The following is a 15,863-nucleotide window of genomic DNA, read 5'->3' as shown; positions in this document are numbered from 1 at the left end:
ATGCTTATTAATTTAAACCATATTTCCATTATCCTTACTTGTGGGGCTTTGGCCATAACATCTTGGAATTCTGGCTTTAAAAAGCTCCTTAACAGATTGTTCTAAGATGTCATCTTTGGTCCGCCCCAAACCTTCGATATTTATCCGATCTACTCTGGCCTACAAACGCAATTAAATTTAGTTAATAATTGTTTTTAAAATTTAAATCATTCGGCCAACTAGCCAATACATACTTACAGATACACCTTTTATGTCAACTTCTCTCGCTTGTTTCGATGTGTCCTGGCAGGGCTCTTGTGTGTGAAGGGGCGCATACTTATCCTCCTAAGTAAAGGATAATTGAGGTAATTATTAGGGCAAAAAATGTAATTTTAGGCGCGACTAGGGTGTAAATCCGTACAAATGAAATTCGATGAAATCATTTCAAGTGGGTCGATTGTGATTAGTCGTCGTGTCGAGTGAATATATCTGTTGTTGTATGGGTACCGATATCAACAAGGAAATCGACGTAGATAAATAAACATTTTAAAGTTACATCGTAGTACTAATCTTGACTTAATAAAAAAATGCCTGAATCAAAAGAATATTTTACCCTGTTCCTTGAAAATAATAAAACAAATTAAACATTTGTACCGTGTACTAAACGCAAATTTATTGATTAGAAATTATTTCTATATTATTCGTAGTTTCCATAAATCTTTGAAGTTATTAAAAATGGAAAATATTTTTTAGGCAAAACAGATATTACAGCTGTTCAAAGAATGAGACTGTACCGTCAGCAAAAAAGTAAAAAAAATACAATCAATCAATGAATGTATGTTAATTTTAATTACATGAAGTTCTTCAAACACAATTATTACATAATTCACTATGTTAACGAATATTATAGAATTTATTAATCAGCAATTACTTCATTTCTCTAATAAAGGTTCGAGTCGTAAATACCAATTGCAATGACAAACCGATCATGTCATATTTGAAGTATGACTTTAATTACATTATTTATTACATTATTTAATTAATTTATAATTTATCATTATATAAATGTGTATAATGGTCGACACTAATAAATGTGTGCATCACGAGTGTTACCACATATTACTAATAAACATTATTCAAAATTGTTACATGATGTATTTATTTTTACTTGAATGCCATCTTGTACAGTAGCAAATAAGTTTTACTTCAATCGCGTGTGAAACTTACGCGCACTCCTTTTTTAAAATCGTATTTAGCACGGTTGTGTCAGAGTACATTAGTGACAGTCGTCATAACAGCTAAACTATACTGATTTTGATATAGGGTCCAAAGGAAAAAATATGAAGTATGTTTGTTCGAACAAGTTTCCATTATTGCTTTCTATCAGTGCCTTACATAAACGTGATCTAGAGCAAATTGCTCATAAAGAGCCAATAGTAAATCGAACATTAGTAGTTATTTACCAACTTTGATTTCTTATCCTTTTTGGGTGAAATTTGAACAGATAACTAGTGGTGTATGGCATCGTGCCTTAAGGCAAATTGCTGGAACTTTCCGTACCGTAACGAAATGTTCGAAGAATACAGAATAATTTTAACTTTGCAATTCAGTTTAAATGATTCTTATAAATAATTATTAGACAATGTTACAGTATTTATAATAATCTATTTGAAAACATTTAATATTCCTCGAACATTTCGTTACGCTCTGGGAAGTTCCAGCAATTTGCCTTAAGGCGCAATGCCATACCATTATAAAACATTTTGGTGTTTTCTCATCAACAATAAATAATGGGAATTGCAGGATATATTCCCTATGACAGAAGGAATGTGCTATAAATATATTTCGGTTGCAGTTCAAATACTATAAGGGATATACACATTTGAAAAATTACAATTTATGCAAATGATTTTCAGCAAATATCTCTGAAACGATATGCAGTAGCTTATAAATTCTTTTACTGCGGTTTTGTATTTTAGATATCTATATTTCATGCTATTACCTATTACCTATTGTTACCTAGTACTTATTGTTTTTAATTTATTTCTATGGACCCGAGGGACGGTTGTGACAATGCTCTTTTCTTGTACAATTCGATTTTATGACTAATCCACATATCTAAGGACAGAATATAAACATTTTCTCTTAGACAAATTACCATTTAATTCACTTTTCTCCTAGCAAACTAGAATAAAAACTAAAATAACAAAATTAGTACAGTTAGTTCTTAGAACATTAAAAAGAATTTTTATTGTAATTAAACAAATTCAAAGAAAAGCCACCAGACATTGACCAAAGAACTCCTACAATGCATACAACCAAAATAGGCATTTATCTAACATATCTATAACTACATTTTAAAACTACCCAACTCATGTCTCATATTTAAAATGACATCAATCGTAATCAATCGTTCCAAAAATGGGTAAAAACTTGAGTTTAGTCGTTTCTTATAGAAAAATAACTCTTTTTCTGGTTATTTCTAAGTTATTTGAAAGATTTGTCTTGAACATCATCAATAGAACAATCTAGTGCCAGACTATCAGGTTGGCTTTTTCGAGAACCATTCAACAATTCAACAATGTCATCGATTAGTTGATTAAGGTATATTATACCATTTGAAGTCCACAAGAACAATTTAGTGCCAGATTATCAGGTTGGCTATTTCGATTAACATTCAACAATTCAATAATGTCATCGATTAATTCATTAAGGTATATTACACCATTTGAAGTCCACAAGAACAATTCCTTAAATGAATTAATTATAATAGTTATATTTGATTTTACGCTGAAAAGACCTAAAATAATCAAAACATGTTATGTAAATAGATCTAAATAAACTTCTCATAGAACTTTGCGCAACCTCAAGTCCATTTGTAATTCAACACCAAAACCTTCAGCAAAAGACAAAATATGTAAAAAATCAATTTCCCACATACAGATATACATTTATAATACCTAATCACCTACAAAATTGTGAATTATCCATTTATCATTTACCAATGAATATCCTAACCTCAAAATCTCCATTTGACTTTTCGATGCAAAAAAAACAAAATAAATGAATTGTATTACCTTGGCCTGTACCATTCCCATAATATGCTCGTACCACTGTATTCGATTAACGGAGCCCCGGACATAAAAAATGAATTTTGAAATTTAGTTATATCATACGAAATAAAAATTGATAACACCTTGTGTCATTAAAATGAATTTTTTTGTGAAAGCGCCATAGTGCCTTTCCATGTTTGAGACAGGGCGCACACGATTTAGAAAAATGACAGCCAGCCGAGCCGAGCGCCATCTAGATAGTGGAACGAGAGGGGTTATGTCAGCGATAGAGATGGATGCTATTTGAAAACTGTGAGTGAGAATGAGACAAAATATGAGTTGTCGACGTTTTTTTTCAAAAAACGGTTTTAAGAATTTGAAATTTTAAAAGCTGTTCGGTGAAATTTGGCGAGATTTGTTTTGCGAGACGATCGGATAAGCCGTTTCTTCATAATTAGCAGATAAGTGCAAGTTATTCATCCCAAAAATTCTGTACAGATTGTGGAAATTCAAAATCGTTTCAAAAGACAGTTTGGAATCGTGCTGGTTAGATTTTTCAGGTAGAGTTAAAAGTTTTAAGATGCATTATAAAGTATGATAAGCCTACAATAAGTGGCTGAATTACAAAAATTTATTAATGTTTGGATTTTTTTAAAACTTGACCACTTGTTTTTGAACTCTGAGTTTTTCTTTCTAAACTCTGAACATATTCTTAAATTCATTTTTTTCTAAAACTGCGGGCATATCTGTTTTTTCATTTTTCTTTAAACTTTGAGATTTTTTTTTAATGTGAGCATTTCTTTTCAAATTTTGAACATTTCTTCAACTTACAATTTTGTTAAAAAAAAGCTGAGACTATTATTCTGTTACAATTTTGAGACCATTTTTATTAAAAAAAATGATATCATTTGTAGAAAGTGCCATATTTATAATAATATATTTTTTTTGTTAGTATATTTTTTAGAACATTTTATCGTCCCAATTTTAAAAGTTTACTAAATTTAAATTCTTGTTTATTAAATAAATTATTAACTTACACCTAGTATAACTGCAGATAAACATAAAAATTATAATCTGCAAAAAAATTAATAATAAATTATTTTTATTATAAAAAAATATCATTTTCAATTACTATAATTTATAATGCACATATTTCATGTTGAGATTTGATAATATAAATTTTATATTATTTATTTTTAAATATTAATTATATCAGTTTGAGAAAAATATTGTAACAATAATAATAATAAAAACTGTAAATTTTCAATTTATATTTATTCATTTATTAAATTAGTTTTAACACAATGACTGAAAGTTAAATCTAAAAGTTATGTAGAAACTTAAATTCAATTCAAATGTATAAATACATGTTAATTATGTAAGTATAAATTCGAAAATATAATTATTAAATCAATTAAATAGTTAATTTTCAGTTTTATTTAACCAATAAAGACAAAAACTATTGAGACTATTGTGAATACTAAAAAGTATTCCAGAAATCGAACAAGATTCTAATAAGAATTAGAAAAGTTATCAGTGTATATTTAAACAATTTTTTTAAATTTCTGAACATTTTTAAATATTTTTTAATATTTAAAAATTTCTTCTCTCTAAAACTAAATTTGCTATATTATATAAAAACTTGGTATTTTTTATTTATTTTAATTTATTTTTATTATATGTATATATTTTTAAACAACTATATATTAATATATAGTCAATTTTATATTTATATTAATATTTTTTAAATTTATATTCATATTAATATTAATAAATTTTATTTACATTTAATATTTCTTTTACTATCAGGTACTACGACAGTTAATAAAATCCCCAAATTTCAATATCTGGCTATACAAAAACTATTAAAATAAATATTACATAACGATATTGGAATTAAAATACCTCATGTCGATTTTATTTCCATTTTAGCAAAGGCTAGAGGCCATTGCACATTACCATGTAGTTTTTACAACAAAAATTGTTCATTTTAAATTAAATTTTAATTATAAAAATTCAAGAAATCTTTTGTGAAAAGTTGTAAAAGAAATATTAAAATTGTGTGCAAGTGTTGAAAGGTTATTTATTAGTGTTTGAAATTTATATCGAAGAAATATTCAATGTAATCAATATTTGGTAGATATAAAATCAAGTTTTTTGGATACATTAAATTTCTATTAAATTTATAAATTTTATTAAAATTATTTCGAATTATTAAGCGATAAACACGTTAATTAAATGTTTTTTCAACATTAAACTTTACTCACTTATTATTAGATAATAATAGTATTTAATGCTAAAATAATATTTAATTTTAATACTCTTTTCAAATTTTATTTAGTGTTTATAAAACTATATTGTAATTATTATTTAAATTCGTGATGTTGACTTTGAAACTTTAAAGTTTTTTAAAATCTATGAATTTTTTTGTGTTTGAGTCATTTTTTTAATTTCTGAACATTTTTCGTATATACTGTGAATTTTTGAGCGTTTGTTTTTTAATTTAGAGCTACATTTTTAAATTCTGTCCAATTTTTGAGCATTATTTTTTTTGAAATTGTAAGAATGTTTCTTTTAAATTCTGTGTATTTTCTTAGAATTGTCTAAATTTGTGAGCATTTGTCTAAACTTGTGAAAACCTTTCTAAATTTGTGAACATTATTTTAAATTGCTAAACATTTTTCCCTTTAATTGTTTTTCTAAAATTCTGTGCATTTTTCTAAAATTCGTGCATTTTTCTTTAAAAATTCTGGGCATATTTTTTTTTCTTAAAATTAGTGTAGTTTTCTTAAATTTGGTCAATTTTCTCTGTAATTTTATTCATGTTTCATTTAATATTTTGTGCATATTTTTTCTTTTAAAATTCTGTGCATTTTTCTTCTAAAATGTTCATATTTTTTTCTTAGAATTTTTGTAAAATTCTGAGAATTTTTTTGAAATTGTGACCATTTTTCTCTAAAATTTTGTAAACTTTTTTCTAAAATTTTGTGCATATTTGTTCTTTTTAGTTTCATTTAGTGCATTTTTCTTCTAAAATTTCGCTTATTTTTTTTTTAAATTGTAGTTCAATTTTTTTTCAAACTTTTATTCATATTTCATTTAATATTTTGTGCATAATCTTGCTTTTAATATTCTGTGCATAATTTTTCTCAAATTTAGTGTATTCTTCTTCTAAAATTCCATCTAATCGTTGTGGATTTTTTTTCCTAAAATTTAATTCATATTTCTTTTGAGATCTTCTTTTAAAATTCTGTTCAATTTCTTGTAAAATGATGCGCATATTATTTCTTCTAAAATTATGTGCAATTTTTCTCTAGAAATTTTGTAAATTTCTGTGCATTTTTCTTTTTAAAATTCTGTGCATTTTTTTTCTTAAATTCTGCGAATTTTTCATTTAAAATTCTGTGCATTTTTCTATTAATTCTGTGCATTTTCTTTTAAAATTCTCTGCATATTTCTTTTAAACCTCTGTGTATATTTTTTCTTGAATTTAATGTAGTTTTTCTTTAAAATTCCGTCCTTTTTTCAAAATTTAATGTGGATATTTTTCTAAAATTTTATTCATATTTCTGTTAATATTTTTTGCTTATTTCTTTTAAAATTCTGTGCATATTTTTTCTTAAATTCCGTCCGTTTTTTTTTAAATTCTGATGTTTTTTTCTTAATTTTCTGTGCGTAATTGTTTTTAAAATTCTATTCATTTTTCTTTTAAATAATTATAATTATAAGATAAAGTGTGTGTTTTTTCTTAAATTAGGACATTTGTTTTTAAATTTGTGCATTTTTTTTTAAATTTTCGAATTAAATACCGAATAAAATTTAGTTTTGTGCGAACTTTGAGTATTTTTAAAAAAATAATGAGCTCAATTTAAATTATCTGAGTAATGTTTATAATATCTGAGTAACTATATATAAATTCACTTTAATTTTACAGGTAAATTATATATTTTACTATTAATTTAATTGCTATTTAGTTATTCAAATATAAAAATCGCATCAGTGTTAAAAATTTAAAATATTTGAACAAAAAGTTATTTATAAAATAAAGTGCAATAATAAATTATTATAAACAAAAAAAAAAAAACATTTATGCGCAATGGCCGGTGTTTTATTCGTGGTTTGCGTCCCGTCTGCCCAATACGAACAAGAACTATCGCAGCGTCCTCTAACCGAAGATTTGAACCGCCGAGGCTCAGAAGGACCCCAGACGAGCACCCCTGCCGATCTACATCAAAACGGGTTGCTACAGGGGCGCACTTTCCTACCACACAATATAAAATCCAACGGGATAGCAGGTCAGTAGAAAAAATAATAATTAACTTCCCGTAGGGTAGTTATAGTAATCGTCCAAAAATCGAAAATGAAAATTTTTGCAAATCTCGACGTTTTGAAGGTTTCTGAAAATTTTTGTGTTTTGTGTCCGCATTCTTTCGTCCACGTATTCGAGCGCACGGATCAACCGATTTGAATGGTTTAACTAGTGGGGCGCATGGCATCGTGCCTTAAGGCAAATTGCTGGAACTTCCAGTACCAAAAAACTTTTGAAAAAAAATTACTCTGAAGAATTAGATTTTTGAGAAACTAAAATATTTTGACAAAATCTCTATAAAATATCTGATAATTTAATGTGCATATGTCTAATGATCATTTTTGACCGCCAGATGGCGTTTTCTTTTACTTTTTTTACTAGATCTCCGAAACCGCTAGACCTGCCTTCATGGAATCAGTTCTTCATCTTGTTGATACAAATAAAATGTTTTTTGAATTATTCAAATCGGACGCTCCGTTCTCTTAAACAATGAGTTACCGTTTTTGGCACTTTTTGCCCCATATCTTCGGAACAGCTAGACTTACCTTCGCCAAAAACTAATCAGCACGTCTCCTTATCAATACGAATCGAATGTTTTTTGAATTATTCAAATCGCTTCATTCGTGTTCACGAAATCGTCGACCAAATTTGTATCCGAACACACATACACACACGCACACACACATACATCCATTTTTTCTAAGGTATGCCAAAATGTTCAGAAACCTCTGAAACGTAAACATATATAAACAATTTCATTTTCGATTGCTTTGTGATTATTATAACTTACCCTACGAAAAGTTAAAAAACATTCGATCCCTATTGATAGGGAGATGTGCTGGTTAGGTTTTGGCAAAGGCAGGTCCAACCGTTACGGAGATACGGAGCAAAGAGTGCAGAAAATAGAAATCGAGTTTTTGAGAGAACGGAGTATCGTATTTGAATGAACTAAAAAACATTCAATTTGTAATGATTGGGAAAAGAGTTTTTGGCAAAGACAGGTACCGCCATTTCGAAGATACAGAGCTAAATGTGCAAAAAATGGCAGTTTTTGGGTGAACTAAGCGTCCGATTTTGAATGATCTAAAAAACTTTCCGCTCGTATTGACAAAACAATTTCTTTTGAGAATAAAAAATTATTACATCTTCTTTTATTTTCCATAAAATATTTTTGTAATTTTGGATTAAAAATTCAAAAAATTACCCAGGCTAAGCACAGTCTAAGCGCCTCTCTGGTACAAATGTTTACCCAAGTGCGTTTAGACTGTTTATGTAGTAGAACACTTTTCCAATTTTGTGAAAACCATTGAAAAATGTGAAAATGCCGCCAAGCTAAGCACAGTATAAGTGAAAATGACGCACGGAATTATTTGCAAATGCGTTTAGACTGTGACTATACTACGGTGGCAACTTTTTTTTTTTCAAATTGAATTCGAAATGAAATGACGATTGTTAATGTTCTGGAGATAAAATGATTTATGATTTACATTTGATTTGCTCATTGTCAGATATAACAAGATAGCAAAAATAATGAAAGTTACAGTATTTGTAATAATATATTTGAAAACGTTTAAAATTTCTCAAATATTTCATTACGGTACGGAAGTTCCAGCAATTTGCCTTAAGAAACGATGCCATACACCACTATTTATAATTACAATAATACTACAATTGTTTTTTACCCAGGTAATGACGAAAGTGTGATCCTAATCCATGACGAGTTGTGTCAGGACGATAGGACTCCCATAGCTTTGTGCAAGAAGCCCGAGAATGTGTTCGTGGGGGGCGCAGAGGCTCTAAAGAAGTCTTGGGACGGTTTCAGGGAGCTCGTGGGACAAACCAGTGCCATTTTAGCGGAGAAAAGGGGCGGTTCGAGGAAATTGTTAGAGGAGAATTATGATGACGATGGTGGTAGAAGCGAAGGGCCCCTTATGCCCATGGAAAAGGTAAAAAAAGGTAAAGGTGAAATGATGAGTTATTACTTGTTTTGGGTTTTTCAGGTGCTCCGTGAGCTTTTGATCAGTATGGGAGTTGATAATGCTGTTTGGTGCGATGGCAAAGGAGGCAGATATTATCAGGTAAAATCTTCTAAAAATTTCACTTATTAATGGTAAAAATCCATATTTTTTATTTTTTATATTTTTACAGGTTCTCTTTAGTATAGAATCCGGGGCATCCTGCGAGCGCGTCCTTCAAGTATTCTCCGATTGTGGAATAGGGCTTCGACTGAATTCGGCTGTCAGTGTGATACCTTGCGCCTTGTACTATCAAGGTGATCCTCCAGAAGGAGCCCAAGGGGGCACACTGAACGCCAGAGATCGAAACAACGGAGACGGAGGCTCCGGAAGCTCGGATGACGAGTAAGTAGTAAAACTAGTGGCATCATGCCTTAAGGCAAATTGCTGGAACTTTCCGTACCGTAATTAAACATTCGAGGAATGAAAATGATCATTAATTGTTTTGAATAATTTCAAATAGATTATTTATTATAAATACATACTGTGTACTTACAAGTGCTTTTTGAATTGGGCAAAAAGCGTATTTTATGAACAACTTATGTGTACGTTTACAAATGTTAATTTTTCTTTATTTTGATTTTTTTGATAATTTAGAATTTTTTTTTAAATGTTGAAATTTTTTTAGAAGTTTGAAATTTTTTTAGAAGTTTGAAATTTTTTGAAATCTAAAAAAACGTTTATAAATATTTTGATAATTTGAAAACATTCGATATATTTTTGAAATTTTCGAAATATTCTCAAATTTTTGTAAGAAATCATTTTTTTTAATTTTTCAAAATTTAGTTTTTTTTATGAAAAATTTCGAAAACTGGAACTTTGATTTTTTTTCAAAATATTGATTTTTTTTTGATAATTTTCAAAATTAAGAAATTTTCTGTAAATGCATTTTTTGCACACCGTCTACTCAAGCAAAATGTTTTAATTAATTAAATTGAATTAATTTAATCGGATGATCCGTTCTCACACAAACTGCATGACCATTTTTACACCCTTTACGCTCCATACCTCCGAAACGGCTAGACGTGCCTTTTGCAAAAACTATATACATGAAATTTAAAATTAAAAATCTTGGTACGGAACCCAAAAAAAATTATACAGAATGTGTACGTATTATTAAAATCTCTATAAAATATCTGATAATTCGATGTACATATGTCCAATGAACATTTTTGACCGCCAAATGGCATTTTTTTAACTTATTTTTATTGAGAGTCTATAATCGCTAGACCTACCTTCGCAAAAATTTAATCAGAACTTCATCTTGTCAATACAAGTAAAATGTTTTGTAAATTTTTAAAATCGGACACTCCGTTCTTTTAAAAACCGTGTTACCGTTTTTGGCACTTTTTGCCCCGTATCTTCGGAACGGCTAGACCTGCCTCCGCCAAAAACTAATCAGCACGTCCCCTTATCAATACGGATCGAATGTTTTTTGAATTATTCAAATCGGTTGATCGGTGTTCCCGAAATCGTCGACGAAAAATTGTATCCGCACACACACACGCACGCACACACACACATACATACATTCTTTCTATGGTAATATTTCGAAAATTTAAAAAAAAAATCAAATATTTTCAAAAATTTCTAAATTCTCAAGATATGTATTTAGAAAAAACTTTTTAAAATTCCAAAAAAAATTATACTTCTAAAAGAAATTTCAAAATTTTGACAAAATTTCTAAATTATCAAAATTTTTCCAAATTATCAACCAATCAAATTCAAAAAGAAAATGAACTCTTGTCCATTGTCTTGTCTTGTCTTGTAAACGTAAAAAAAAAACAAATTTCTTATAAACATACACAAGGTTGTTTGTAGGATACGCTCGTCGCCCAATTTAAAATGCACTTATAAGTGGGAAGTTCCAGCAATTTGCCTTAAGGCACGATGCCATGCGGCCCACTAGTTATTATTTTTAACTATCCTTTATCTAGGAACAATGCAGCGCATCCCAAAGCTTCCTCCGCCTGGGACAAATTCGTTCAGTCAGTGGGTGCGCGACTCACAGTTGCACAAGTCGTGGAAAGCGTGAAGGCAGAGGCGGCTTGGACTTTCGATTTTATGATTTTACTAATAATAGCAGCGTAAGTAGATTCTGTTTTCATCAACATTAAATAATAATTTGTAAAGTAAATATGTTACATATTTTTTGTAGTTTTTTAGCTGCTTTGGGTCTAGTTGAGGACAGCACTGTGTTTTTGGTGTCTAGTATGCTTATTTCGCCACTCATGGTAATTATATATATATATATATATATATATAATATGATATATATATATATATAATATGATATATATATATATATATATATATATAATATGATATATATATATAATATGATATATATATATATATATATATAATATGATATATATATATATAATATTATATATATATATATATATATATATGTTTCAACATTGTGTGTCATCATTCAGCAACGTTACAAATTCAAACCAAATAAAACACACAACTTTAAACATATAGTTTGCAATATTTTAGTCACGTGACTAACTTAGTATGTTATTTTATTTTGACCAAAATTTGTTTTTTTTAATACAGTGTGTTCAAATTTTATAAAAATGTATTTTTCTGCTAAGAGCTTGTTAACTTGCTGAAGGATGTCATCAGAGGCAAAAGCATTTTTATGAAATTTTAACACACTGTATTAAAAAAAACAAATTTTGGTCAAAATAAAATAACATACGAAGTCAGTCACGTGATTACATTATTGCAAAAAATCTTTTGCAAACTATGTGTTTAAAGCTGTGTTTTTTTGTTTGAATTTGTAACGTTGCTGAATGTTGATACCATATCCCAATGATGGCTCAAATACAGTGCCAAAACGTACACCATGAATTCTCTTTAATGTATTTCATAAAGGACTATACTATACTACCGAACAGACTGATCATAATCGACTTCGAGGTAAAATCCTGTAATTTGTTGCAATTTACAACAAATAAAAGGACTCTACTGACGAACAAACTGATAATAATTGTCTTGAAAGAAGATTCAAGAAAAGAAAATGACTCTACTGGCGAACAAACTAATAATCATCGACTTGAATCAAGAATCGAGTAAATCTTTAACAACGAGACTCTTCTACTGACAAATAAATGGTCATAATCAACCTGGAGAAACATTTCAGTGAAATATTGCAATTTGTAATAGACAAAAGGACTCTAATGACAAACTAGTCATCATAGACTTAAAACAAAAATCCAGTAAATAACTACAATTTGTAACAGAAAAAATGACTTCACTAACGACCAAACTATCAAAAAAATAATCCAGTAAATTATTACAATTTTCACAAAGGGACTCTACTGACGAACAAACTGGTGGCCATTGAATTGAAGAAAAAATCGAGCATTTTCAATAGACAAATGGACTTAAATGTTTGAAGATTATAAATTATAATTTGAAATAATCATTCATATTTTTTTTAAATATTGCTCCTTCTGTTTTCGAGATATTTTTTAATATTATCTAGCCGTTTTGTTTCAATTATCTGGACAATCATTTAAATATAGGCTTAATAATATATTCGAACGTTTTTTGAATTATCTGGTTAGACTCTGGATTAATATTTGGACGTTATTTTTAAAACAATTTGAAGGTTTATTTTGTTGACATCCGTGTGTCAACATTTACTTCAATATTTATCACTCTAAATTAAATTCTTGAACTCAAATATTCAATTTTCCTTTTTCCCTCTAGGGACCTATTATTGCTGGAACCTTCGGAACCTGCATCCACGATCGCAGCCTGATGCGTCTGGGAGTTGTCAATGAAATGCTCGGAATTCTTTTAACAATGTTCATCGGATTTCTCTTCGGCCTGGTCATCTGTATGATAGACGACAGATACGGAGTGGGAGAGTGGCCAACGAACGAAATGTTATCGAAGTAAGATAAAATATTCTGTTCGAGTTAGCAATTATAAATTTAGTAATGTTCTGAACAGGTGTGAAATCCGTTCCTTGTGGGTCGGAGCCTTAATAGCGTTTCCATCGGGTGCTGCTGGAGCCTTGGCGGTCTTGGGAGACAATACGGGGTCCTTGGTAGGAGTTGCTATATCTGCATCGCTTTTACCACCTGCTGTAAATGCAGTAAGTAGAAAGAACTATTTGGTAATAAATTACTTTTTACTTCTAAAATATGTGATTTCATGTATATTCGTCCTTTAAGTCTTTCTAATTCACCTTATACCAAGCAAGATCTATTTGTATTTGAGTTTTTTCTCGCTTTATTTATCACCTTTTTCGTCTTTGGTAGATTTATTTTCGAAGTCAAATGGCATATCAATTTTTTTTATTTGGTTCACAAAGTTCGTGCAGAGCTATACTCCAAGTTTAGAACTTTTTGCCATATAACAATTTGCTTGCCAATTTTTTAATTTTTTTTTTATTATTATCTCTTTTATTTACAACTATCCAGGTCGGGACATTCAATAAATTTGATGAATTTACAATAGTCAGCCGAAAAAGTACATTGTATACTAAAAGGGCATGATATAAAATTCACAATACATTTGCTTGCCAATAGTCTTTTTTTAGTTTTTAGATTACTAATGAATTTGATCGTCAGTAGACTCCGATTTTTATCTACTAATTGTAAGTCGATACATAATTTTCGTCAGCAAAATCCTCTTTTTATTCTAATGTACTTTATTTGAGCAGAATCCTTTAAAATGCCTCTTTTCATATCGCTACTAAGCAATTTGCTTGTCAGTAGTGTTGCTTTTTATCTTCTATGTTATTAATTTGCTAGTCAGTAGAGACCCTTTTTAAATCTTAAGTTGCCAATTAATTTAAATCTAAAATTCTAATTAGTTCGCGTGTTAGTAGAGTCTTTTTTTTAAGTCTACGTCGCTAATTCATTGCTTTTCAGTACAGTTCTTTTTTGATATTCCAAATAACTCTTCAATTTGCTCGTCAGTCCCTCTTCAAATCTTACTTGTTGTTAAGTAATATGCTCTTTAAATATTCTCCTTCAACTTTAAAAATGTTGATTAGTTTGCTTGTAAGTAGAGTCCATTTTTGTCTTCAACTCGACAAATTTTTTTTTTAATTCTCTAGTCTTATTTTGTCAGTAGACTCCTTTGTACAAATTTATTAATCAGCAATTACTTCATTTCTCTAATGAAGGTCCTAAATGCTGAATGCTAATTACAATGACAAACCGATCATATCATATTTAAAGTATGACTTCAATTATATTAAAGTTTTTAAATATTATACATGTTTTTAATGGTATTATAAATGTATAATTTATAATTTATTATTATATAAATGTGTATAATAATCGACATTAATAAATGTTTGCATCGCGAGTGTTACCATATTACTGATGAACATTAATCAAATTTGTTATATGACGTATTTATTTTTACTTAAATGCCATCTTGTACAGTAGCAAATTAGTTTTACTTCAATCGGGTGTGAACCTTACGCGCACTCTTTTTTTTCTCTCCAGGGTTTAGTATGGGCAATGTCCTTTTCCTACCTCATCTGGCAGAACAATTCGACCAAATTCAACACCATCGTCGACACTCAACAATATTCATCGAACCAGGCCGTCGAATTGGCCGTCATGGGTTTCATCAGCTTGTGTCTGACTCTGGTCAACGTCATTTGTATTTATGCTGCTGGAATTTTAGTACTAAAGGTAATAAAAAAAAATACATGGCAAAAAACCATGATGATGTTATACGTGATTATTATTACAGGTTAAGGAAGTGGCTCCTTTACGTTCGAGCAGTGCTCGTCATTTCTGGAGACACGACGTGCGTATTGCAAGGGATTATAATAGGACTTTACGTGGTGATGAGGCTAGAAATTTAGCTAATGATTTGTTAGCGAAAAAGAATACCAAATTGGTGAATGGGATGAAACATGCCAGAGACTACAATAGGAGGTACTCCGAGGCTTACGGGTAAGATAAAAAAAAATTGAAGGGTTTATAAAGAACATACCTATGTCTTTTATTACCTTTAGTCTTAGTTTGGAGCAAAACCGCATGCGCCAATTGCGAGAACGTCTAAACCAGTGGACCTGGTCACCAGCTCCTGTTGAACCAGAAAGACCAACAATCAGAGACCTCAAATCCCTCTACGAGTCCCTCACTGGTGAAAGGTACGAAGGCAACAGGATGGGAATCGGCGGAAGCAACAATGGTGTAGGCTCTGGTGTGAATAATGCAAAACCTAGAAGGTAAATGCTTTGGTTAAAATATTAATATTTTTAACTTCCCGTAGGGTAGTTATAGTAATGGGCCGAAAATCGAAAATGAAAATTTTCAATGAAGGTTTCTGAACATTTTGTCATACCTCAGAAAAAATGGATGTGTGAGTGTGTGTGTTTTGTATCCGCATTTTTTCGTCCAAGTTTTCGGGCGCACGGATCAACCGATTCGAATGGTTTTAAAAAACATTCGATCCCTATTGACAGGGAGATGTGCTGATTAGTTTTTGGCAAAGGCAAGTCCAGCCGTTACGGAG

The 15,863-nt window shown here is 29.7% G+C and overlaps 1 protein-coding gene across 1 annotated transcript in view; it reads left to right on the top strand.

Annotated features, from left to right (window-relative positions):
• Window positions 1-15,580, top strand: part of LOC113388529 — a 17,676-nt gene extending 2,096 nt beyond the window's left edge. Inside the window, exons 2-11 of the mRNA XM_026625901.1 lie at window positions 9,028-9,287; window positions 9,342-9,419; window positions 9,490-9,701; window positions 11,294-11,443; window positions 11,515-11,590; window positions 13,083-13,270; window positions 13,329-13,473; window positions 14,840-15,031; window positions 15,093-15,298; window positions 15,361-15,580. Coding sequence (XP_026481686.1) covers window positions 9,028-9,287; window positions 9,342-9,419; window positions 9,490-9,701; window positions 11,294-11,443; window positions 11,515-11,590; window positions 13,083-13,270; window positions 13,329-13,473; window positions 14,840-15,031; window positions 15,093-15,298; window positions 15,361-15,580 — 1,727 coding nt within the window. The remainder of the gene's footprint in view (window positions 1-9,027; window positions 9,288-9,341; window positions 9,420-9,489; window positions 9,702-11,293; window positions 11,444-11,514; window positions 11,591-13,082; window positions 13,271-13,328; window positions 13,474-14,839; window positions 15,032-15,092; window positions 15,299-15,360) is intronic.
• The last annotated feature ends 283 nt before the right edge of the window (window positions 15,581-15,863 follow it).

Source organism: Ctenocephalides felis, unplaced genomic scaffold (genome assembly GCF_003426905.1).
Source record: "Ctenocephalides felis isolate EL2017-DRISC unplaced genomic scaffold, ASM342690v1 CF-g0.4_SCAFFOLD_03572, whole genome shotgun sequence".
NCBI classification, from domain to species: Eukaryota; Metazoa; Arthropoda; class Insecta; order Siphonaptera; family Pulicidae; genus Ctenocephalides; species Ctenocephalides felis.
Note: the sequence above shows the minus strand (reverse complement) of the source record. Positions and strands in the feature narration are given on the sequence as shown.